We start from the raw sequence: 26,834 nt of genomic DNA, 5'->3' as shown, positions 1-26,834 counted from the left end.
ATTTTTCTATTTTTAGTAGAGACAGGGTCTAACTACTGCTCAGTCTGGTCTTAAACCCCAAGCTGAAATGATCCTCTGGCCTTGGCTTCCCAGAGTGCTAGGATTATAAGTATGAGCCACTGCCACCTTTTCTTCTTTGTAAAAAGCTTTCTGCTACCACAAACTTCAGGGAAGGCCCTGAGACCAGAAGCATGAAGATGCCTTTGGCACTTCCCAGCAGATTGCATTGTAGTATACAGAATATGTTCCATATTGTGTGTTATATTTTCCCCTTCTTTGAATTTATGTTTAAAGGCATGGTTCTGCTTTGTATAACCCCCACAGTGCCTCAACGCCAAGTGATAACATTCACTTAAGCCTTATCATTTCATTTGGAAAAATCATTTGGTAGCAAGTAATTCTGTTTTGCCACAAAATTTGCTCTGTAAAGCTGCCTCCTTCCCTGAAAATCATATAGTCATTTCGTTCATACATTCAACAAATAGTGACTACGTGCCAGACACCATGCTCAGTACCAGAGATACAGTGATGAACAAAACAGAAAAGGTCGCTGTTTTCCAGGGACTTTAGACACTACCTTCCTCACAGAACTTTGTGTCTAGTGGGGGAAACAAACATTAAGTAGAAGTCACTCATATATATATAAAATGGCATTAATATGCTCAGTGCTCAGAAGGAAGAATACAAGAGAAGTGTGGTGGGGGAGGCTTTGCTTGGCATGGGGCTCTGGCTTTCTTGAAGAAGTGATGTCTGAGTTAAGAGCTGGAGAGACAGTAGGAGTTCACAGGACAAACAGGAGGGATGAACCTGTGAAAACAAAGGAAACTGCATGTGCAAAGCCTCCGGGTTAGCAAGAAAGGTTTATCTTAGGCATTGTCCTGGGACTCTGGGAGGGCGCTGAAGTTTGTGGAGCTCTAGGCCCTGCCAGGAAGCTCATGTCCCAGTGAGGAGAGAAGGCAACCACAGGAGCAGGAAGCACCAGGCCCTATGAGGGAACTAAAAAGGTGTTACAGGAGGTCAGAGGCCAGGGGAATAGTGGGACTCACCACCAAAGAGGTAATTACTTGAGCCAGGACTTCCAGGAGAAAGAGAATTCCAGGTATGCAGAATCTCCTGGTACTTGGTTATAGTCCTAATGGAAAAGGAAGGCAAGCCAGGAAGTACCTCATTTCCTTAAAGCTTTGGGCCTAGAGAGTAATTTTCTGTCCCAGATGAATAGGTCACATGATGACAAGAAATGTTTTTCTTTAAACTTTTTTCTTTGTTTAGGTGAGAGTCTTCGACCAGCCTTGAACCACATTTGTGCAAACATAATGGGACATCTTAACCAGCATGGATTTTATCCTGTGATGCAGGTCAGTGAGTGACCCATCCCCTAACATTGCAACATCTCCACTCTCCAACACCTGAACTTAGATTTTTGTATTTTGTTTTGGCATATCTGGTGCCCTTCTTTCTGAAACACTTTTCCAGGGAAGCATTTGATGGGCAGTGTCCTCTCCCCCTCCCCATGCCTGAGGTCAATTATGGATCAGGTAAAGGGAGGACAGTGGCACTGGGATTGCTTCAGTGCTCTGCATTTTAGGCTCTATGAGTAATCCAGTCTCTTGAAATTTAAACTGGGGAAGGATGGAGGCCTCAGGTCTTGTTCCCTCAGATTCCTTCTTGGCTAGTGTCTGGAGTTACAGTTCTACCTCTGTGTCCTAAAACAGCCTTTGTCCATTTTGCATCTAATTATGCCAGTTCGTACCGCTAGAGAAGCGTAATTGTTATTTAAAAGTACAGTCCTGGGGTGGGTGTGCTGGCTCACACCTATAATCCTAGCACTTCAAAAGCTTAGGAGAGTGGATTACTTCAGAGTTTGAGAACAGCCTGAGCAAGGGAGAGATCTCATCTCTACTAAAAATAGGAAAACTAGCTGGGCATTGTGGCAGGTACCTGTAATCCCAGCTACTTGGGAGGATGAGGCAAGAGGGTCGCTTGAACCCTGGAGCTGGAGGTTGCTGTGAGCTACGATAGCACAGCACTGTAGGCAGGGGCCAGAGAGTGAGACTCTGTCTCAAAATAAAATAAAGTGATGTGAAGTAAAAGGTAAAGTAAAGTGTAAAGTAAAAGTAAAGAAAATAAAAAAATAAAATAGTCATGCCATGTAACAACATTTCAGTTAATAATAGGCCACGTTTGCAATGGTGGTCTCTTTAAGATTTTAATACCATATTTTGACTGTACCTTTTATATATTTAAATATGTTTAAGTACTCAAATACTATGCACTGTATTATAATTGCGTATAGTATTCAGTATAACATGCTATATAGGTTTTTAGCTTGCGAGCAATAGGCCATACTGTGTAGCCTCACTATGTAGCAGGTAGGCTATACTATCGAGGTTTGTGTAGGACACTCCAGTATGTTTGCACCCTGACAAAATCACCTAACAATGCATTTCTCAGAGCATATCCCTGTTGTTCAGGAACGAGTGACTGTGGAATTCTTGAGTTCGAGAAGTACTCTTGATTTAACCCTTTCTACCTGGTATTGGGCTACTTTCTGATTTGGTTTCATTTTCTCCTCACAGCAACCCTGTGAGGGTGGTGTGATAGCAAAAGGTAGTATTATCAACAGTTTATCTCAGCAGAGGGAGCATCTGCTTGATGCTATCCCTGACCTGCTTCTAAAACAGTATGGTGTCTTGAAGTTCTAAGTCTGTTCTTTTTATTAGCTGGTAATTTTTTAAACTTTATTATTTAAAATTGTTAACATAATATTTAAAATAGGAAGAGAATAGTAGAATGAACCTCTATACCCAGTACTTTTTTCCCCTTTCTTTTTAAAAAACATCCCAATATAGTTTTGTTACCTTTACTGCTTTTCTATGTAAGATGAATGTAAAGTCAATGTTGTCCCCTAACCAGTTAAAATGTTCTTTTCAGGTATTGTTAACCCATGGCCTGGCGAGACCCCGGCCTTGCCTGTCCAAAGGCACTCTGACAGCAGCCTTTTCTCTGGCATTGCGGTAAGAAAGAAGCTATACCTAGGGTGTGGACTTGCTTCTCAGTGCTTCCTTTTCTTAGTTTCATTTTCTTTTTTACTGGGCATCAGGTATGGAGTTGCCTACTTTGTCAGAATTTACAGGAAGTACTGTCCTTAGTGAAAGTGACACATTTGTGACTGCTCAAACTTCAGTCTGTAACCTTGAATGCTTTTGCAGTGTGATCTGTGGGAACTATTCAAAATGAATTATTCTCATTCTGCCAGTGGCCCAGATGCCATTATTTTCCTTTAGAGCAGCAGTTCTCAACCTTCCTAATGCCAAGAGCCCTTAATACAGTTCCTATGAGTCTCAACCCACAGGTTGAGAACCACTGCTTTAGAGGTTTTAATTGATTAAATAAAGGAAGCCTAAGAGCTGGAGGAGGCCCAGCAAAGGGCAAGGGAATAAATAGTATTGGTAATATAGGTGTAAAATGGTAGAATTTGGAGGCTCAGAGAGATTGTGATATTTGCCTTTACTTAGTCAGTTTGGAGATATGAACGTAAGAATTTAAGTATTTCGGCTTGGCGCCTGTAGCACAATGGTTATGGCATCAGCCATATACACCAAGGGTGGCGAGTTTGGACGCAGCCCGGGCCATCTAAACAACAATGACAACTGCAACAAAAAAATAGCCGGGCGTCGTGGCAGGCAACTGTAGTCCCAGCTACTTGGGAGGCTGAGGCAAGAGAATTGCTTGGGCCCAAGAGTTTGAGGTTGCTGTGAGCTGTGATGGCACAGCACTCTACTGAGGGTGACATTAAAAAAAAAAAAAAAATGCCAGAATTTAAGTATTTCCGTATAGAAATTATACCTGCAACTCTGAGAACTGCCAAATATAAAATGCTGTGCTTGTTAGTTTGCCCAGAACATTCTTAAACTGTTGAACAAAACACTAACATGGGGAGATGTTAGTTAGATCTCCTAGAAGAGAAAGTGTCATGGTCAAACCAGCTTGATTTAACAACAACAAAAAAGCTACCTGTTCTACCCCTTCTGCTAATCCTTAGTGCACTTGAGGGATAAAAGCTCTGAGAAGTCCTGCGGTAGCAAGATGTTTGGGCTTGTTTATCTTTTTTTTTTTTTTTTTGTAGAGACAGAGTCTCACTTTATGGCCCTCGGTAGAGTGCCATGATGTCACACGGCTCACAGCAACCTCCAACTCCTGGGCTTCAGCGATTCTCTTGCCTCAGCCTCCCAAGTAGCTGGGACTACAGGCGCCCGCCACAACGCCCGGCTATTTTTCTGTTGCAGTTTGGCCGGGGCTGGGTTTGAACCCATCACCCTCGGTATATGGGGCCGGCGCCTTACCAACTGAGCCACAGGCGCCGCCCTGGGCTTGTTTGTCTTGATGTTAGTCCAAACATATCTGAGAATGGAATGCCCCTGCCTTGTTTGTGGATGGTGGAATGTGTCCTTTAATAGTCCATGGAATCATTTCCCATGGAGCACCTATTCAGAAAATGATTAGAGTATGGTTTGGCAAACCTTTTCTGTAAAAAGCTAGATGGTAAGTATTTTCAGCTCTATAGCCTATACAGCCTTTTCCACAACCACTTTGCCATTGTGCCCTGAAAACAGCGATAAAGAGTACATCAACAAGTGAGCATGTTTCAGTAACATTTTATGTACAAAAACAGGCAGTAGACCAAATTTGGGCCCCAAATCTAGACTGGTTTCAAATAACCACGAGCCACAGGCGGGAGTTTTAATGAAAATTCATCAGAATTAAATAAAATTAAGAATTCAGGGTGGCGCCTGTGGCTCAGTGAGTAGGGCACCAGCCCCATATACCCAGGGTGGTAAGTTCAAACCCATCCCTGGCCAAACTGCAATAACAACAACAAAAAATAGCCAGGCATTGTGGCGGGCGCCTGTAGGCACAGCTACTTGGGAAGCTGAGGCAGGAGAATCTCCTAAGCCCAAGAGCTGGAGGTTGCTGTGAGCTGTGACACCATGGCACTCTACCAAAGGTGATAGAGTGAGACTCTATCTCAAAAAACAAAAGCAGTTCCTCAGTTCAAGTGCTCAGTAACCACATGTAACTAGTGGCAACTCTACTGGACAGCACAAATATAGAATATTTCTACCATCACAGAAAGTACCACATTTAAAAAGTCAAAGGGGGCTGGGCACAGTGGCTCACACCTATAATTCTAGAACTCTGGGAGGCCAAGGCAGGTGGATTTCTTGAGCTCAGGAGTTCGAGACCAGTCCAAACAAGAACAAGACCCCATCTCTACTAAAAATTGGAAAAACTAGCCAAGTGTTGTGCAGGTACCTGTAGTTCTAACTACTTGGGAGGCTGAGGCAAGAGGATCACTCCAACTCAGGAGTTTGAGATTGCTGTGAGCTATAATGCCACGCCACTCTACCCAGGGTGACAGAGTGAAACTGTCTCAATAAATAAATAGTCAAAGGAGAAATTTAGTTTAGTGATACATTTTATTTAAATCAATATATCTAAAATATTTTCATTTTTGCATCTAATTAAATGTATTTTAACTGTTTAACTACATCTAGTTAAATTTTAATTAAAACTAAATAATGCTTTACATTTTGCTTTTCATACTGAGTCTTCAGAAACTGGTGTGTATTTTACACTTGGAGCATAGCTGAATTTGAAATGCCCCATTTCAAATGCTCAGGAGTTGCATATGGCCAGTGACTACTGTGTTGGACTACATAACTCTAGGGGCTAGACCCTCACAGCCAAGGAGCAGGATCCAACCATTTATGCTGTTGTTAGTTACAGAAGTAGGACAAATTATATAATAAACTATACCTTTGTTTCATACTTTGAGAGAAGTAGCATGAGTTGTGTTTAATGAGCCAAAACATCTGGGTACAAGCAGATTTTCCCAGAAGCCTAAGATGCATTTTATCGCAACTCCCCTTTGCCGAATCATCTTCTGGAGCAGCTCAGTCCAGCAGCATCACCTTCTGTCCTTGGGCAGAGGCAGTCTTCACTGCATCAGCACACCAAGGCCTGAGCTTTAAAACCCAGGAACAGCTGTACTTCCTCTTCCCTCTCCAGAGAACACGTAATCTAGGAGCACATCACCTTCTTTTCCATCCATCATCTCTCCCCTGCTCCTGTGTGGTTGTAATTGACATGTAATTCACCAACATGGTCACATCCAATCATTCCACCACATTTCTTCTCCTTTAAGGCTATCATAGCATCCATTATTGTAGATTTTCTTCTCTCTGTATGTATTAGATTCCACTGAATCACTTGCGAAAGCCAGGCTACACCAAAGCCCTTTTTCCAAACAGTGTACACTTCTTCCCCACTGAATTTTTACATGTAATCAAACATGATCAGGACCTTTAAAACAAGATATTCACAGCGGTTTCTTCGTCCAGGAATATAGCGTAAGTCTATAAAATCCTCGATGACATATTTTGGTGTGATCACTAAGTCTTGAAATCTGAATAGTTAACATTCATGGGCTGCATGCATGTTGTCGAAAGACATGTACACGCATGAACTGACTCCTTACCACGTTCTTTATTTTGTAGATGAGGAAGGAAAGGCCTGGGGCTAAGGCTCAGAGAGGGTCACATGGCAGGGAGTAGCCAGGCCAGAAATTAATCCCAGGCCATCTGACACCAGAGCCCATACAGTGTACTCCTTTTTTTAATGCTTTTCTTACATATTGGACACATTTTTGTATTCTGAGAACCATATATATTTTTTGAGTAAATGGCATGTGGACACCTTTCCAAACTTGCCTTGTTCCTCATACCACCATGGCATTCATTATTTGGGCCCCTTGTTTACTCACATACCTAGTAATGTACCCACTAGCCCTAGCTGGCATTTCCCTGAGTGCCTGCGCTACCCCCTGGATGCACTGAGGGCTCTCTGCTGGCAGGGGTTATACACCACATCTCTCTTTTTACCTTCCCTGCCCCACCGTATCGTGTCTAGCCTATTATACATAAAACCAGCAGTATGTTTATAGAATTTGTCACCTAGGGGGCTTAAGTACAACAATTATAAGTAGACTAAAGAAAGATTCTGATGACTTTCTTGCTGAGAAAATAAGTACTAGGAAATAGATGGGAAACATAGGAGTATTTGGAGAGGGGAGCATGATCTTTTTTTTTTTGAGACAGAGTCTCACTTGTCACCCTTAGTAGAGTACCATGGCATCACAGCTCACAGCAACCTCCAACTCTTGGGCTTAAGCGATTCTCTTGCCTCAGCCTCCCAAGTAGCTGGGACTATAGGCACCCACCACAACACCCGGCTATTTTTTGGTTGTAGTTGTCATTGTTTGGCAGGCCTGGGCCAGATTCGAACCCACCAGCTCTGGTGTATGAGGCTTGTGCCTTAGGCGCCACCTTTTCTTTTTTTTCTTTTTCCTTCCTTTTCCTTTTCTTTAGACAGTTTTGTTTTATTGCCCTCGGTAGAGTGCTATGCTGTCACAGCTTACAGCAACCTCAAACTCCTGGGCTCAAGCATCTCTTGCCTCAGCCTCCTAAGTAGCTGGAACTACAGGCACCTGCCACAGTGTCAGGCTACTTTTAGAGATAGGGATCTTACTCTGGCTTAGGCTGGTCTTGAACTCCTGAGTTCAGGCACTCTATCCACCTCAGCCTCCCAGAATGTGAGCCACTGCACCCAGCCATCTTTTCACAGAGGTTTTTGATGATGTACTATTTATCTGTTTTTCCTTTTGTAGCTTGTACTTTTAGTATGATATCTAAGAAATCTTGTCCTGATCTAAGGTCACAAATATTTCTTCAAAGAATTTTATAGTTTAAGTTATAAAGCTACCATTTAGGTCTGAGATCTATTTTGAGTTAATTTTTGTGTGTGGTTTGAGATAGAGGTCATTATCTTATTTTAATAATTATCTTTCTTTGATTATAGAAGTAATACATGCTTATTTTAAAAAACCTAGATGAAGCAGAAAGGTATGAAGAGGAAAAAATTCTGTTGAATTCTATTGAATAATTGCCAGACTATTTTCCAAAGTGCCTGTGCCATTTTATCGAGGTGTATAGTGTATCTTAGCAATACATTGTTAACATTTTTAAATGTCTTCCCAGTCTTTTTTAAAATTTATATAGTTGGGTGCTGGCTCAAGCCTATACTCCCAGCACTTTGGGAAGCTGAAGTTGAAGGATCACCTGAGGCCAAGAGTTTGAGACTGGACCACATAGTGAGACCCTTTTCTCTATAAAAAATTTTAGCTGTTCATGGTGCCATGTACCTATAGTCTTAGCTGCTCAGAAGGCTGGGGCAGCAGTATTACTTGAGCCCAGGAGTTCGAGGTTGTAGTGAGCTATGATTGTGCCACTTGACTCCAACCCAGACAACAGAATGAGACCCTATTTCAAAAAAAAGTATACATATTTGTGTTCTGGTATGTACTTTTAAATGTTAATATACTATATATATTCTTAAATAGACTGCTTAATTTAAGTATTTAGTTATCAGAGTGAACATAACCCAATCGAGAAATCGATCATACAAGTACTCCAAAAGCCCCTTCCCCATGTGTATAGTTTTTTTTTTATCCTGCCTTTTTTTTTTTTTTTGCAGTTTTTGGCTGGGGCTGGGTTTGAACCCACCACCTCCAGCATATGGAGCCAGTGCCCTACTCTTTTGAGCCACAGGCGCCGCCCGGTTCTGCTTTTTTTTAAGTTTATTATAGCATGAACATTTTCTCATGTCACTAAAACTTCAAAACTTATTTTTCATGGCTGCAGTCTTGCATCGTGTAACTATACTATCATTGACTTAACCATTTCCCTATGGTATATCCCCATATTTAGCCTTTAGTTTTCCTAGAAGCTTTGTGTGGCATTATTTCTGGGGATCTGAGAGTATTGGTAAGGTTGTTCTTTTGTTTGGGTGTGCATGAAGTCCTCTCTGAATAATCTCCCCTGTCTGTGTCTAGCCCTGTGATTGCTGCACAATTTTCAGACAATCTGATTCGGCCCTTCCTAATCCATGTCATGTCTGTTCCTGCTCTTGTGACTCACCTCAGCACAGTGACCCCTGAGGTAAGTGGGCGTGTGAGCTCTTATTTTTGCTTTTCTTTTTTAGAAATTAGAAAGTAGGGCAGCACCTGTGGCTCAAGGAGCAGGGCCTCGGCCCCATATACCGAGGACAGTGGTTCAAACCCAGCCCCACCCCCAGCCAAAAACTGCAAAAAAAAGAAGACTTAATAGCCAAAAAGAAAAGAAATGAGAAAGTAACATGGGCCAGGCACCGTGGCTCACGCCTATAATCCTAGCACTCTGGGAGGCCAAGGCGAGTGGATTGCTTAAGCTCAGGAGTTTGAAACCAGCCTGAGTGAAAGTGAAACCCCAACTCTACTAAAAAAAAAAAAAAAAAAAAAACCTAGCTGGGTATTGTGACAGGCTCGTGTAGTCCCAGCTACTCGGGAGGCTGAGGCAAGAGGATTGCTTGGACCCAAGTGTTTCAGGTTACTATGAGCTGTGATGTTGCCAAGGCACTCTACCCAGAGTGGCAAAGTGAGACTCAAGCTCAAAAAATAAGATTAAAAAGTAAAATGTTTTCTGTGCTAATTCCTACCTTCTCAATTTTCTTTTGAACAAATAGTTACTACAGACACTCATGTTAATAGCCCCAAGGAGCAGGTTCTCATCTTTGTCCATCATCTTGGCGACTGGTAGCATGTTCTGCATGAGTAGGGGGTCATCTGCAGCTGATTCTAGTTTATACCCTAATGGGAAACTCTTCAGTAAGTTTCTGCTTTGACTGTCTCAATTGTTTGCAGCGCCTCACTGTTTTAGAATCTCATGATATCCTTCGTAAATTCATCATATTTTTAAGAGATGAAGACCAGTGCCGTGACGTATGTGAAAGTTTAGAAGGATGCCATACACTTTGTCTAATGGGTGAGTATCCGTGGCTGAAATTTAATTGTCTGGCCAGCAGGGAAAGGCCCAGTGTTTTCCTTTTCACTCTTCTAGATCGTGAGTTGTTTTTAGTAACAGCTGGAAGTTCTTACATTTTAAAGACATATTCAAAGAGTTAAAATAAACCTGTGAATTAACAATCACATGGAAGATATACCAGGCTGGCAAGCTAGTTAAGTGATTATAAATGAACATTAGATTTCATCCCTTAGCTTGATGGAAGCCAAGGAAAAGTTGAAAAGGTAGTGAGTTGCCTGGATAATTCTGGTCTCAAGGGAGACGTGAGGGCGTAGTGGAGTGTGGCATGGATCAGAGTAGCACCTGCTTCACCTGTTGTATGGTGTTTTTTATTGTAGGTGAAGAGAGACTTTGTGGATATGAGCATTTGGACAGCAGAGGCACATAATTTTCATTATGCCTAATAGGAAGAAAATTATGTGCAAATTCCAATTTGCCTAATAGGAAGAAATTTATTTCACATAGAAAGAGCTTCTTGAGGCTAAAATTTAAGAGTTTATGGTAGGAGTCTTTACACAAGGGATATTATATAACTTTGGTGAACATTAAATAGTGATTTCCCAGGACATTCAGATATCCTTCAAAAGGTCATTTCTTATGTTGACCCTTGATTTTTAAATATCATTGTAATATTGAAGTGTAATATTAACTAAATATCACATACTGTGATAAATGTGCCTGACATTTTACCTGTTACTTCATGCAGTCCTCACATGAGAGTGGGGATCATTACTCTGATCTTATAGATGAGGAAACAAATTGGAGAGGTGGGTGAGAACCACGGCGCAGCTTCTCTATGGCAGAACCAGGATTTGAAGTCAGGTCAGCCTGTTTCTGTACCACATTGGCAGCCTCTGGCCCTGAATGTGTCCCTCACGTAGAATTTCTTCCCACACATACAACATGGCTGCCTGACCATGTCTGTGTGGGCCCATCACACTTGGCCTTCTTTCCTTGTAGGTAACCTCTTACACCTGGGCTCCCTCAGCCCCAGAGTGTTAGAGGAGGAGACGGATGGGTTTGTGAGTTTACTCACCCAGATGCTTTGTTACTGTCAAAAGTATGTGTCCCAGAAGAAATCCAACCTGACTCACTGGCACCCTGTCCTGGGCTGGTTCTCCCAATCTGTGGATTATGGGTGAGTTCCGGAGACAAGTCACTGTCTTTGCTGCCTCTTTCTTCATCTCCCCCTTCTTCCTTCTTTCTTTCTTCCAGCTTCTGTTGTTTTGTTTCTTACCACAACAATAATTTGTTCGTTGTGTAAAATTCAGATAAGGCCAAAAGAGAATGAAAACCAGCCTATAATTCTCCTACCCAACGGGAAGCTGAGTGAACATCTTTTTAGTCTTTTACTATCTAGAATATCTCATTTTTTACAAAATTGAAATTATATTTGTTCTTTTCATTAAATTGTGGACCTTGTCTATTGATATTTTTTTCTTCTTTAATATCAATTTTATTGATTATATAGACTGCCTTTTTCAGAGATGCTGAAACAAGACAAATGAGTCAAAGGGAAAAAAGTCACCCCAGATCTTTTTTAAGAGGTGGCACATAAATTAAGAAAATTGTGATTAAGGATAAAAAACATGAGAAGTGCTAGATTGGAAGAACAGAGTTCAAGCAAGGCAGCATCACAGATTTGAAATGTGCAGCTAAGGCTGAGATGATGTAGCTTCTGGACTTACAGCAGCTATGATGCTCAGCTTTTCTGGTTTGGATACCTGCCTAAGGCACAGGGTCCCTGGCAGGTGCCCTCAAGGCAAAAAACTGAAGGCCAGAGAAGGATAGCCCCAAATTCATTCCCTTTTCCTTTGTACCCAAATGATATCTTTTGGTCCTAGCCAGTTAAAAAGACTTATTGCCAGAGGATAGGCCACCAGTGTGATACTGCAGCCTAAAGAGGGTGGGTATACTTTAGTGAACAGCCCAGGCTCCACCCCACTGCACCTTCTTCAAGGGACTTTAGACGCCTCAACTTACGTCACTTTCCTTATCTGAAATATGGGGATAATTTTTGTAGTCCCTCTGATAGGGTTGTCTTGAACGATTCAATAAGATGATGGATATAAAGGGCGCATGAGTAAGGCTGGCCCCTCCTCAGTGTTGGTGGCTCTTACCACTACGAAGATGCACATGGGAACCAGTGTAGGGTCTTGAGCAGGAAAGGCATGATGGCAGATTTCAAGAATGTAGGTGGTGCTGAGGTGCAGTGTGGGTAAACAGAGGACCCCTGAAGGCAAGGAAACACTGAGGAGGCTGTTGATCCATCTGGATTTGGGGGCCATGCCCACAGGCTCACCATGAGGAAGAAGGCAGTGCAGCAGGCTCAAGTTAGCTTTTGTTGACTAGGTGATGGCAAGTATCTCTGAGAAGACTGTGATGGTAGGTGGGAACTGCACCTGGGGACCTGGGAAAGCAGGAACTCTGTTGGTAGAGGAGATAAAAAGTCTATGCCTTCAATATACCAGGCCCTGGGTGGTGACAATTTGTTGGTTGTACTTTTTTTCTTTAAAGTTATCTTCTTTGCCACATTGATGGGCAGGCCCTAGCTACACCCCAAGGGAAAGGCCCATTAGTAGCTGGGTGGGTTGTCCCTGGCCCTGCCTCAGGTGGCACTGACACACTGGGTCGTCTGTGCTCTCTCCTAGCCTTAATGAGTCGATGCACTTGATCACCAAACAGCTGCAGTTCCTGTGGGGGGTGCCCCTGATCCGGATCTTCTTCAGTGACATCCTGAGCAAGAAGCTCCTAGAGAACCAGGAACTGGCCCATGTTCAGCCAGCGTCCCCACAGAATGTGCTTCCAGTGAAGAGTGAGTGGCTGGAGCAGGCCTGGCCCCGGGAATCTACCGGGCTGAAGTATAGCCCCTGGGTCTCTCTGTATAAATGGTCTAGGGTTGAGGGGGCACTCTGACTTCTGCCACATGATTTTGAGGCTGCTTAGATCAGATTCATGTTTGACAAAACAGTGACAAAATCCATAGGAATAGTAGACAAGGACCAGGAAAATATAAATAAGTGAACAAAATCGATATCATGTACATAGAACAGCCACAGATACACATTTCATGAGAGTTACAGTGGCTCTCTCTGAAGTTCAGTTTGGCTATGAATTTTCTAGTAGCCAAAATGAAAAGGGATTTTTAGACCCCTTTCTTTCTTCTCATTTCTTAAAGGAAATAAAGCTTTTTGGGAGTTCTTAATCATAAAATAGGTCTCCCACGTGGGGTTCCTTACAAAGGGGCTGCCAAGTCACAGACCAGCTAACACCACAGCAGCACTTCTACTGCTGAGTCAGTGATGGGTTCCCTGGAAAGATTCTTGTTGCCCACTCTGATGAAAGTTAAGGAGATGCCACTAACACGTAATTCGGTAGAGTTACCTGCCTGTGGCATATTACCCAAACCAATATACAATTTTAATGCAATCCCTATTAAAGCTCCACTGTCATACTTTAAAGATCTTAAAAAAAATAATACTTCATTTTATATGGAATCAGAAAAAACCTCGAATAGCCAAGACATTACTCAGAAATAAAAATAAAGCAGGAGGAATCACGCTACCGGACCTCAGACTATACTATAAATCAATAGTGATCAAAACAGCATGGTACTGGCACAAAAACAGAGAGGTAGATGTATGGAACAGAATAGAGAACCAAGAGATGAACCCAGCTACTTACTGTTATTCGATCTTTGACAAGCCAATTAAAAACATTCAGTGGGGGGCAGAGCCTGTGGCTCAATCGGTAAGGTGCCAGCCCCATATACCGAGGGGGGTGGGTTCAAACCCGGCCCCGGCTGAACTGTAACCAAAAAATAGCCGGGCGTTGTGGCGGGCGCCTGTAGTCCCAGCTACTCAGGAGGCTGAGGCAAGAGAATCGCTTAAGCCCAGGAGTTGGAGGTTGCTGTGAGCTGTGATGCCACGGCACTTTACCAAGGGCCATAAAGTGAGACTCTGTCTCTACAAAAAAAAAAAAAAAAAACATTCAGTGGGGAAAAGATTCCCTATTTAACAAATGGTACTGGGTGAACTGGCTGGTGACCTATACAAGACTGAAACTGGACCCACACCTTTCACCATTAACTAAGATAGACTCACTGGATTAAAGATTTAAACTTAAGACATGAAACTATAAAAGTACTAGAAGAGAGTGCAGGGAAAACTCTTGAAGAAATCAGTCTGGGCGAATATTTTATGAGGAGGACCCTCCGGGCAATTGAAGCAGCTTCAAAAATACACTACTGGGACTTGATCAAACTAAAAAGCTTCTGCACAGCCAAGAACACAGTAAAGCAAGCAGACAGCCCTCAGAATGGGAAAAGATATTTGCAGGTTATGTCTCTGACAAAGGTTTAATAGCCAGAATCCACAGAGAACTCAAACGTATAAGCAAGAAAAGAACAAGTGATCCCATCGCAGGCTGAGCAAGGGACTTGAAGAGAAACTTCTCTGAAGAAGACAGGCACATGGCCTACAGACATATGAAAAAATGCTCATCATCCTTAATCATCAGAGAAATGCAAATCAAAACTACTTTGAGATATCATCTAACTCCAGTAAGATTAGCCCATATCACAAAATCCCAAGACCAGAGCTGTTGGCGTGGATGTGGAGAAAAGGGAACACTTCTACACTGCTGGTGGGAATGCAAATTAATACATTCCTTTTGGAAAGATATTTGGAAAACACTTAGAGATCTAAAAATAGATCTGCCATTCAATCCTATAATTCCTCTACTAGGTATATACCCAGAAGACCAAAAATCACATTATAACAAAGATATTTGTACCAGAATGTTTATTGCAGCCCAATTCATAATTGTTAAGTCATGGAAAAAGCCCAGGTGCACATCAATCCACGAATGGATTAATAAATTGTGGTATATGTACACCATGGAATATTATGCAGCCTTAAAGAAAGATGGAGACTTTACCTCTTTCATGTTTACATGGATGGAGCCGGAACATATTCTTCTTAGTAAAGTGTCTCAAGAATGGAAGAAGAAGTATCCAATGTACTCAGCCCTACTATGAAGCTAATGTATGGCTTTCACATGAAAGCTATAACCCAGTTATAACCTAAGAACAGGGGGAAGGGGGAGAGGGAGGGGAGGGAGGGAGGGGAAAGGATGGGCAGAGGGAGGGTGATTGGTGGGATTACACCTGCGGTGCATCTTTCAAGGGTACATGTGAAACTTAATAAATGTAGAATATAAATGTCTTAACGCAATAACTAAGAAAATGCCAGGAAGGCTCTGTTAACCAGTGTGATGAAAATATGTCAAATGGTCTATAAAACCAGTGTATGGTGCCCCATGATCACATTAATGTACACAGTTATGATTTAATAATAATTTTTTTTTTTTTTTTTGTGGTTTTTGGCCAGGGCTGGGTTTGAACCTGCCACCTCCGGCATATGGGACCGGTGCCCTACTCCTTGAGCCACAGGCGCCACCGATTTAATAATAATTTAAAAAAAAAGCATCTGCCTTACTGTCTGGGCCTGGCTATAAATTGGTAAATGTTGAAACACTCTTGCCTCCCAGGGTAGAATTTTGCAGATGGCTGAACTTCTTCTCACATCTCTGCTTTTCTCCACGCCAGGTCTCCTAAAGCGTGCGTTTCAAAAGTCTACATCAGTCCGCAATATTCTCAGGCCTGTCGGGGGTAAGCGCGTTGACTCTGCAGAAGTCCAGAAGGTTTGCAACATCTGTGTCCTCTACCAGACCTCGCTGACAACTCTCACCCAGATCCGGTTACAGATACTCACAGGTTTGCAGACCTGAGGCATCGTCTTTTATCTCTTAAATTTGGCAGACAGTTTGTCTTAGAAAAAGTGGATTTTTTTTTCTTGGTGTCCATTGACTCAGGTATTTTAAGGAAGGGTGTTTTTGAGTTGTTCCTCTTAGAGATTAGTGCACTTCAGTTAAATAGTTCAAGTACCCTTAATCATAGTACTTCCATTTTGTTGCTATTACCTAGTTATGAGGTACAGTTTACTTTTAAAAATTATTTTTTTTAGCTAGGTGCTATGGCTTATGCCTGTAATCTCAGCACTCTGGGAGGCTGAGGCAGGTGGATTGCTTGAGCTCACAGGTTCGAGACCAGCCTGAGCCAGAGCAAAACCTCATTTCTAAAAACAGCCAGGTATTGTGGTAGGTGCCTGTAGTCCCAGCTACTTGGGAGGCTGAGGCAAGAGAATCACTTGAGCCCAAGAGTTTGAGGTTGCTGTAGCTATGCCACCACATCACTGTACAGAGTGACAAAGTGAGACACTATCAAAAAAAAAAAAAAAATTTTTTTTAAGAGTAAACTAGAAAACATAGAAAAGCAGAGAAAAGAAAATTTATACCAGTTTTAATTTTGTAATCCAAAGATAACCACCTGTGCTTAAGTGTACTATACATATAAATACAGTTGACCCTTGAACAATGCAGGGGTTGGGATGCAGCCACTTACCCTTCAAAAAACCATGTACAACTTTTGACTCCCCAAAAAGTTAACTACTAATAGCCTGTTCACCAGAAGCCTCACCAATAACGTAAACAGTCAATTAACTTATATTTTCTGTTACAGGTATTATTATATACTATATTATTCCGATAAAGCCACCTCGAGGAAAGAAAGTATTATTAAGAAAATACATTTACTATTCATTAAGTGGTAGTAAATCATCATAAAAATCTTCATCCTCATCTTCACGTTGAGTAGGCAGAGGAGAAGGAAGAAGAGGAAGGGTTGGTCTTGCTGTCTTAGGGGTGCAGAGGAGGACCCATGCATTGCAGACCCATGTCATTCAAAGGTTGACTGTATATTTAAATTGAAATGTATAGTTTTATCTTTCCCTTTCCATTAATCATAAGCATTTTATCATGTTAAAAATTCTTCCGAAACCTCATTTTTATTGACTGCATAATACTACATATCGCCTCAGGTGGCTATGCCCTGTGCCCAATATTTTCTATTTCAGCTGAGCAGAGAAGAAAGTCCCCTCTGTGAACACAGAATTGGGCAGCACAGGAGCTGTTGGTATGAATAGGTGACAAGAGTACAAAAGGTCTTCGTAAACCATGAAAGCTGCTCACTGCGTAGACGATTAAGAACTTCTCTGCTGCATTTTACATTTTTAAAAATCATAAATCACAGCATCTCTCTTTCACACTTGTTTATCCATTCTTCAAATGTTTATAGAGCACCTGTATGTCAGGCTCTGGAGATTCACAGGTGAACAAGACAGCCACAGTCTCTGTTGTCAAGGTGGTTACAATCTAGTGTTGAGACCAGCAGTAAGCAAGTTTAATATAACAGATTAAATATAAAGCAGATTTAATATAACAATGGGCTCTATGAACGTAAATGTGGTGGGAGATTATCTTGGGTTCCTTGGACTAGAGCAGGGTTTATCAGCCTTAGCACCACTAACATCTTGGGCCAGATGAGTCTTTGTGGTGGGGGCTGTCTTGTGCATTGCAGGATGTTTAGCAGTCCCTGGCCCCTATTCGTAGAGGCACCTTCTCACTTACTTGCAACAGCCAACATGGCCAAATACCCCCTGGGCAGCAAAAATCATTCTTGGTTGAGTTATCAGCCTGGTAGTAGTGATGGAGATTGAAGCAGGAGAATTTAGGTGTGTTTTAGAGATACAATCTTACTGACAGATTGAATTGAGGGTGTGAGGGCCAAACGTTTCAAAGATGATACTAGATTTTTGGCCCAAGCACCTCTGTGGATGGTGGTACCATGTCCTGAGCTAGAGAAAACCAGCTAGGGGTGGGGTGTGTGGGGAATCAGTTGTGTCATGGCTGTGACAGTGCAAGGTACCTGCAGGGAATGCAGGAGGAGGTGTCCAGCAGGCCTTTAAAGACACTCTGGGAGCATCAGCTAAGGATGGAATATAAGGCCTGGGCCTCAGGCTGGTTCCTAAAGAGAGAGCAGAGGGAGGAACGAAGGGCAAGATCATACCTGGGGCCCCTCGCACCTTAAGGATTGGGGAGCATATTGAGGGAGAGGATTTTGAGGTTACAGCCTATGTCCAGCTTTAGAAGTGACCTCCCAATGATACTGTCTTCTCCCAAATGAGAAAAATCCAAAAATAAGTTTTTAGGCCAACTTGAAAAGACACATTCAGGGATGAAGGTAAACTGGTCTACAGTGTATATATGATGATATTCATAGCTAAATTCATGTAATTTAGCTCTACATATCTTCAGTTGTAGAAAATAACATATTTGTTATAAAAGTACTGCTGATTTTCTAGTCCCACAATTTATGAAGTGTCTTTGTTCGTGTTCCTCCTGTGAGTCTGACAGCACTGGAGCCATCGCTGGTCCTTTGACACAACTCTGCAGGCACAGCATCTTCATTTATGTCAGAATCGCTCACGATGTAGCTCTTGCTGAAGGAGTGTATGATACTGAGTATTTTCATCTACATTATGAATCCTGTTCACATAACACGAGGATAGCTGTTTTTCTTTTTTTGTCCTGTAGAAGTTTTTGATCTCCACAATGTAATCACTTACTTGGCATCTTTTTTTTTTTAACCTGTTTTTAAATTATGAGATTTCTGCATTCTTTGGTGTATATAACATGGACAGTTTAAAGACCTGTTATGACCTGAGCATCTACATAACCACCAGGCACATCAAGATACTCTAGTTTTATAAAGGTTTCTTTATAACTATCCTCATAACCTTGAAAGTGTGAGGTCAAACTTTAGGAATAATCACTAAGTCATTGTCCCTTTAGAATTTCTTCAGGTCACTTTCTGAGCACCCATAAGTAGCACTGATTGAGTTCCCTGCCACCCCACCCCCACCCCCCCGGGCTAATAGATCTTCTCCAAATAGGTCTTTTTTCAAAACTAAGTAATTCAGAGAGTGCCCTGTAAAAATGAGAAGTATTGTAAGGGCTCAAATATAAGGTGACTCTGCTTTTCTGAGGAGCACACCTTATTGTATATTCCTTGGCACATGGAATTTCAGATCCAGACTCATTATTAGACTTAACGTATACCAGTGATGTCCACTGTGTATCTTAACCCTGTGGCCATCAGAAGCAGAATTAGCATGTCCTCTGTTTTACCTTTGCTTCCCCAAGGTTCAGTTTTTGTGTGATGTTTCAGAGCATCTCTGCGAGTCATTCCTCACATTCCCATTTTTAAAATAGGTAGAATAATTGTGGGTGAGAGGAGAGCTTGGCTAAGTGCTGTGAGCCTGCAAGGCTCTGAGGGCTGCTGGATTCGTGAATTGTTTTTTGCTCAATTAAACTCTGTTAAATTCAATTTACTTTAATAGCAGAAACCATCTGACCCATAATGCATAAAAATATTTACTCTTTGGCCCTTTTCAGAAAAATTTACAGATCCCTGACTGAAAACATAGATATGAAGTCAGACAGTTCTGAGTTCTGTTCCTGGCTCTGACACTTATAGGCTGTGTGATTTATGTTCATTTATTTAACCTCTGCTTTAGTCTCCTCACTTATAAAGTTGACGTTGGGCTTCACAAAGCAGAGAAAGGAGACAGTGCATGCAGGGTACTGAGAATGGTATCGGGCACAGAGTAAGGATCCAGTAAATGTCAGTGCTGTTTTGTTATTCTCACGGTGATCATGCTTTCATTGATAATACCGCCTTCTTCTCAGGCACATCAAATGTTCACTAATAGATTAAGTGTTTTGTTTTTCCCACTGGTAGGAGAAACAAGAGGCCAGACGGAGCCCCCACCTGAAGCTTGGATTTCTCTATCCTTTTCTAGGTCTCACTTACCTTGATGACCTGCTGCCCAAATTGTGGGCCTTCATCTGTGAGCTGGGGCCCCAAGGAGGGTTAAAGCTCTTCCTGGAATGCCTGAACAATGACACCAAGGAGTCCAAGCAGCTCTTGGCCATGCTGATGCTGTTCTGTGACTGTTCCCGGCACCTGATCACGTAGGTTGACTACCGTGGGGCTGAATCCCTTTCCTAAAATTTAGAGAGACCTAATTAGAATTTCAGTAAGGAAGTAATTGCTGATAGACTGCATACATTTGGACCTGTGTGGAGGGACATTATAAAAATTAGGCAAGAAAACATTTACAAAGTAGGTGGCATGCCACAGTTCAGCAATTGTTGGTTCCTGTCCTTTCTAGGGAGCTGGGTCAGCACCTCTGAGTGTGGACATTGGGGTCTCCTGGAGATGGGTTCAAATCACAGCTCAGCCATTTACTCACTGTGCTAAGTAGATTCCTAGAAAATTCCCAGGACCTATCAAGTGTCACTTGGTGTCTGTCCTAGATGCTGAACCACTTCCTAAGACCCCAGCACAAGGGATCAAGGGATTCAGCCTCTCTGAGGTTCAGTTTTCCCTTCTGCAACTGGGAGTAACAACAGCACCTACCTTTCAGGGATTAAAAGAGATAATGGAAAGAGCTTAGCATAGTGCCTGGCACATTGGAGGGACTCAGTAATTGCTGTTATTATTATCAGGCTGATGCTGAGCTTAATTCTCTGAGCCTCAGCTTTCCTATCAGAATGGAGATAATATTGTCAGTCTGACAGTAAATGAGAAAAAGAATGCCAAATAATTAGTACAATGCCTGGCACAGAGTGGGAAATTAACCAAATGTTAGTCCCATCCAATTCCTTTGTTTTTTAAGCTTATGTGTCTACTTGTGTATTTGCTATTCTTTTAAAATTTCACTTTTTCTCAAAAGGTTGGTGAAGAATTATAAAATAGAATAGCCCTCGGGCAATTATGTTCAGGCTAGAAGACATTAGCAGGAGGGGATCAAGGACATGTGGGTGGCAGATGGGTGAGAATCACAGAGAGAAAGGGGCTAACTGAGCAGCTGGGGTGAGAGCAGGAAGCCACTGCTGGGGAAGACACCCTTAACCTCTGGTGGAGAGTGAGCCAAGGGTGAGTAGTGTTCTAGTGCAAGGAACCGTTTTAGGAACTTTCCAGTTAGAGCTTTATCTTAAATGGTCCATTTATTCATACACCCTTTCAAATATTTATTTGTTCACTCACAAACACTTACAAAGTACCTCCCAAATATCACTAGTGTCTGTCCCAAATGTGGAGTAAGATTCCACAGTTTTTTTCAATAAACACACTCTTGGTCAAGATTCCTTTATATTCAGGCATAAGTAAGGCATAAATTCAGGCATGAATTAGGGAAGTATCACAGTTATATCCTTATGAATAAGAAAAATATAGCATAAAACCACTTATTTATACTTTTTATACCACTTAATATACCACTTTTATACCACTTAATTATACCACTTTTATACCACTTAATTATACTTTTTAAACTTTTTACCACAGATATTTCAAAATACTACAAAGTGCAAAGAATGATATAAGGAACCCTCATATGCCCATCACCAGCTTTATTAGTTCCCAACTCACAGCCAGTTTTGCTTCATCTAAACTCCTACCTTCTGTCCTCTCCTAAATTAATTTGAAGCAAATTCTAGACATCATTACCATTTTTATCTGTATCTCTAAAAGAGAGAGTGTATTTCTTAATCTGGTTTACATTGTCTGTTAAGCAGTGCAGGTCTCTTTTTTTTTTCTTTCTTTTCTCAGTGGAATGTGCTGAATAATTTTCTGTCTGATTTAGGATCCTTGATGACATTGAAGTTTATGAAGAACAAATTTCATTCAAACTGGAAGAGCTGGTCACCATCTCCTCTTTTTTGAACTCCTTTGTGTTTAAGATGATCTGGGATGGAATTGTAGGTAAGGTTAAGGTGTCTGTCATTATTTGGTTGATGCTACACCCAGGGAAGCCAAGGGGCCTAATCAACTGATTCTTAGCTTTATTGTCTGTTAAAGTTAATATAAGATACACATTTATTCACATAATTAGAAGTTTTATTTCTTCACTCTCTGTGACCTCTTCGGATAGTAGTGTGACGATAAAGCCTCACTCTCCCAGGCGTCCTTCAGGATTTGCATGTATGTGTCAGGGATTATTAATGATGATTAATTTTGCCCTGAATCTCCTTTTGATTCTTCAAGTTGATCTCCATGAAGATAAAACGTGTGCCAGTTCACACTTCAAACAAGAGTCCCTACTGAGGTGTTTCTAATCATTCAGTACAAAGCTCCTTAGATTCAAAAGGTCCTCTGCATGACATACTAGAGGGAGGCAACGTAGTGGGGGTATCTGCGAGCTTCTCAGGCTCCGCAGATACTTAGTGTATACCCAGAGTGCCTCTTAATTCCTCTGGTTCCACAGGAAATTCTGAGCGGAGGGAATCAAGGAGTTGATGACTATGAAAAACAATTGCTGTACTCCCACTCCTCTCTGGCTCTGACTCCTCTTTCTGAGTGAGACTATCCCATTTGTGTGCCCCACAGAGACCGCCAAGGGCGAGACCCTGGAGCTATTCCAGTCTGTCCATGGGTGGCTGATGGTGCTCTATGAGCGGGACTGTCGACGACGCTTCGCCCCTGAGGACCACTGGCTGCGAAAGTGAGCACCAGGTTTGGGGATGGGCTTTGTGGAAGCTACTGCCCCGTCCTGCTGCCCACAGCAGAGTTGCCTAAGGGCCCAGCACTTGTGTTGTAGGATGGCAAGGACTTTTTCCCTCTCCTTCATTTTATTTATTCATCTGTGTACAGAGAGCTGCTGTTCCTATGAAACACCTGTCAGGATGCTTCTGATGATACTTGAGTTGCTTCTGTTAAGAGATGTTTACACCAAATATGATTAGAGTTAATTAATGGCGACAAAATCAGATTACATTTAACAGATCTTTCTTATCCTGGCTGGGAAAAGTAGGTCTTTCAGCCTAGCCGAGTTAAGTGGTAGTTTTTATCAGCAGAATTACCAGGGTAAAAATTGTTTTTAAGTTTTTTGGAGACTAGGGTAGGGAAATCCTCCTTCAACAGCTAAACAGAAGAGCATGTCAGCATTTTCATCAATGATATGTCAACTCTTGTGCAACTGTTGAAGCCGTGGCATTCGAGCAGAAACTGGCAAACTTTTCTCTAGTAAAGGACTAGATAGTTTTAGGCTTTGCAGAGCAAACTTCTCTGTCGCAGCTACTCAGCTCTACTATCATATCGCAAAAGCAGCCACAAGACATCAATACATACATGAATATTAATGAGTAAGGTTGTGTTCCCATCAAACTTTACAAAAAACAGGCAGCAGGTTAGATTTGGCTTACATGCTGTAGCTTGCCAACCCTGCACCAAAGCATGGGAGTTTTGTTTTAATTATCCCAAACCTGTGTCTTTCTTCTTCAGGGATCTCAAACCTAGTGTGCTCTTCCAAGAACTTGACAAGGACAGAAAACGGGCACAGTTGATCCTGCAGTATATCCCTCATGTCATTCCTCACAAAAATGTGAGTAGCACTCATCCCTGGGCTCCTGGTGTATCTTTCTGTTCCACCACATGGTTTCTGACTTTCCATCTTGATTATAGCAATTGGAAATGACAGAATGAGATCACTCATCCAGCAGACAGAAATAGAGTTTGATCTTACTCTGTGGCAGGTGTCACACTAGCGCTGGGGCTACCAGGCTGAGGAAGACAGTGTGGGCTGGCGGTTCTGGTGAAATGGGATGGCCGCTGTGGAGGCCCAGGCATGGAGGTCTGGCCCAGCTGGAGTGAGGGGAAGGGGGTTGGAGAGGGATCCACAGGGAGAAGCAGACAGTGCTGAAAGGCCCGAGTGAGAGAGAATGAGTACTGTCGCAGAGCCAGAAATACAACTAGAGAGAGTGTGTGGATGGAGTGAGAAAGGCAGCAAGGGAGTTTGTAGGAGCCAGAACCAGAAGGGCCTCAGAAACCTAGGCTGGGAGCTTGGACTCTCTCCGAAACCACTGGAGGGTCTTAAGCTTAGGAGGCTTCTGGTCAGAGTCTCATACTTTAGGACAGCGGTTCTCAACCTATGTGTCATGGCCCCTTTTTAACAATGAAAATACATTGTGGCATTAGAAGGTTGAGAACCACTGCTTTAGGAAGATCCTTCTGGCTGCAGTGTGGAGGACTGGCTAGTGGCAGAGCCCGTTAAAGCAAGCTGTGAGAGTAAGAAAGATAATCCGGTTGACATTTTTAACTTTTGACTGTAAACAACGCCTATAGACAGTCAAACAAGATGTTCCTTTGGTGCACACAATGCTTATAGCAACATTTCATTTCTGAGCCTTCTGTGGTAAGGAGGTAAGGGAGGTAAGGGGCCGGGCAGGGTGGCTCATGCCACCCTAGCATTCTGGGAGGCCGAAGCGAATGGATTGCTTTGAGTTTAGGAGTTTGACACCAACCTGAGCAAGAGTAAGACCCTATCTCTAAAAAAAAAAAAAATGGCCAGGTATTGTGGCAGGTGCCTGTAGTCCCAGCTACTCAGGAGGCTGAGGCAAGAGGATCACTTGTGCCCAAGAATTTGACGTTGCTCTGAGCTGTGATGCAACAGCACTCTACCCAGGGCAACAAAGTTAGACTCTATTTAAAAAAAAGGGGGGGGAGGGTGGTTAAGGAGATAGCACCTACAGGCCTGGAGCTTGGGACAGAGGATGGGCTCTGTGTGGGGATAGCACCCACATCTCATAGATGTTGGTAAAGCAGTCAGGGAGCCTGATCGAGCGAGAAGTCCAGGAGCCCTGCAGGACCCATTACCCAAAGGGCCTGTATGAGGAGAGAAGGAGGAATAGAAGAAGGAGGGAAACCAAGAGAGCATGGTGTCACATCCCCGGGGGACACGAGGGACTTGGGAAGGGTCAGATGCTGTGGCAGGGGCATCCAGGAGATGTGGGTAAATGCTGCTCACAACCCTGGTGAGTGGCAGGCGCTCCAGAAGTATCTATCAGATGCAGCGACAATACCACTTATATTATCTTATCTTTGTTTTTTTATAAAATAGACATTTTGTTAAAAGAACATAAATCAGGGTGGCGCCTGTGGCTCAAAGGAGTAGGGCGCCGGAGGTGGTGGGTTCAAACCCAGCCCCAGCCAAAACCTGCAAAAAAAAAAAAAAGCATAAATCACATTTTTGTAAATTAAATACCATTTTTTAGAGATACATAATCTTCACTGCTCTCTGATGTTGTTTTGACCTTGACTTTAATACTTACAGTAACTATTCTCTCCTCCCAAGTGGTGATGTAGCTGTCTGACAGACTCTTAGACATGAAAAGGCCCTGTAGGGATCACTTGGTCAACCCTGCCCTTCTACAGGGCAATAGCCCTGACCCGTCTTCACATGGAAAATACTCTGCAGAGCAGGCCCTTCTACGCCTTTCCTTTTCCAAATGATGGAATGTTCTTCCTCATCTTATGCTGATCTACTTCCTCGTAACTTCTACCCTTTGGTCCTTTGACAGCCCCCAAAAGTGGTATCTCTAATCTGTGAAATAAATCTTCTGAGACCTATAGTCAGCTCCTGTTTGCCTTCCTAGTCTTCTGTTGTCCAAGCATTCTTAGCTTCTCCAACTAGTAGTCCTTACTTGCAGTAGTCTGCAGCCCTTCTTCTCCTGGGCTTCACCCAATTTGGTGATATCTGATTGAAAATGCACATCTTAGGCCAGGCACAGTGGTTCAAGCCTGTAATCCTAGCACTCTGAGAGGCCGAAGTGGATGGTTAACCTGAGCTCATTCAAGACCAGCCTGAGCAAAAGCAAGACCCCATCTGTACTAAAAATAGAAAAGCTAGCCATGCATGATGTTGTACACCTGTAGTCCCAGCTACTCAGGAGGCTGAGGTAAGAGATCACTTGAGCCTAGAAGTTTGAAGTTGCTGTGAGTTATGATGCCACAGCACTCTACCCAGGGTGACAGTGAAACTCTGTCTCAAAATAAAAAGACTAAATAAATCGGTTTTGCAGATGCTGTCGCTTCTTATAGTCGTCTGGTATCAGCCATGGTCAATCCCAGCGTGTTCTTTGATATTGCCACCGACAGCGAGCCCTTGGGCCACATCTCCTTCGAGGACCTGGAAACCAAGAAGTGCTTGTTCATCTAATCCATAAAGCTATGTTAACAGGTTGGAGCTGTTTGTAGACAAAGTTCCAAAGACAGCAGAAAACTTCCGTGCTCTGAGCACTGTAGAAAAAGGATTTGGTTGTAAGGGTTCCTGCTTTCACCTAATTATTCCAGGGTTTATGTGCCAGGGTGGTGACTTCACACGCCATAAAGGCACTGGTGGCAAGTCTATCTACGGGGAGAAATTTGAAGATGAAAACTTTGTCCTGAAGCATATAGGTCCTGGCATCTTGTTCATGGCAAATGCTGGACCCAACACAAACGGTTCCCAGTTTTTCTTTTTTTGTTGTTGTTGTTTCCCAGTTTTTCATCTGCACTACCAAGACTGAGTGGTTGGATGGCAAGCCTGTGGTTTTGGCAAGGTGAAAAAAGGCATGAATGTTGTGGAAGCCATGGAGCGCTTTGGGTCCAAGAATGGCAAGACCAGCAAGAATATCACCATTACTGACTGTGGACAGCTGTAATAAATTGGACTTAATGTTTCAACCACCAAACCATTCCTTCTGTAGCTCAGGAGAGCACCCCTCTACCCCATTTGCTCGCAATATCCTGTGATCTCTGCGCTCTCACTGCAGCTCTTTGAGTTGCATATTTTCCTTATTCCTCTCCATGTTAAGTTTATGATTATGAAATAAAAACTAAATAATAATAAAAAAAGATTAAATATGTCAAAAAAATAAAATAAATGCACATGTTGTTTTGGACCCGAGAGTCTGTGAATTCAGCTTTTGACCACACCATTCCCATGACACATGGTCTAGAGCCTACACTCTTATCTATCTACAGTTCACAGATAGTGCTGGGGCACCTGGTGCTGCCTCTGTGTTTCACATGTTTGAGAGGAACATAGTGAAAACACTATGCCAACTACAAGTTAAAGGTAGTTCATAGTTTCAGTG

General features: G+C 42.5%; 1 protein-coding gene across 6 annotated transcripts in view; it reads left to right on the top strand.

Moving 5' to 3' along the window:
* Positions 1-26,834, top strand: part of UBE3B (ubiquitin protein ligase E3B) — a 70,169-nt gene that overhangs the window by 17,363 nt on the left and 25,972 nt on the right. For 4 of the 6 annotated variants that reach the window (XM_053590104.1, XM_053590105.1, XM_053590102.1 and 1 more), the window contains 11 exons: positions 1,270-1,355; positions 2,932-3,014; positions 8,951-9,056; positions 9,797-9,917; positions 10,917-11,094; positions 12,608-12,771; positions 15,565-15,732; positions 19,718-19,889; positions 21,566-21,684; positions 22,309-22,423; positions 23,203-23,302. In XM_053590104.1, coding sequence (XP_053446079.1) covers positions 1,270-1,355; positions 2,932-3,014; positions 8,951-9,056; positions 9,797-9,917; positions 10,917-11,094; positions 12,608-12,771; positions 15,565-15,732; positions 19,718-19,889; positions 21,566-21,684; positions 22,309-22,423; positions 23,203-23,302 — 1,412 coding nt within the window. The other 2 variants (XM_053590108.1, XM_053590107.1) reach the window with 2 other exon arrangements.

Source organism: Nycticebus coucang, chromosome 4 (genome assembly GCF_027406575.1).
Source record: "Nycticebus coucang isolate mNycCou1 chromosome 4, mNycCou1.pri, whole genome shotgun sequence".
Taxonomy (NCBI): Eukaryota; Metazoa; Chordata; class Mammalia; order Primates; family Lorisidae; genus Nycticebus; species Nycticebus coucang.
The sequence above is the reverse complement of the archived record's forward strand: the minus strand, read 5'-3'. Positions and strand labels throughout refer to the sequence as shown.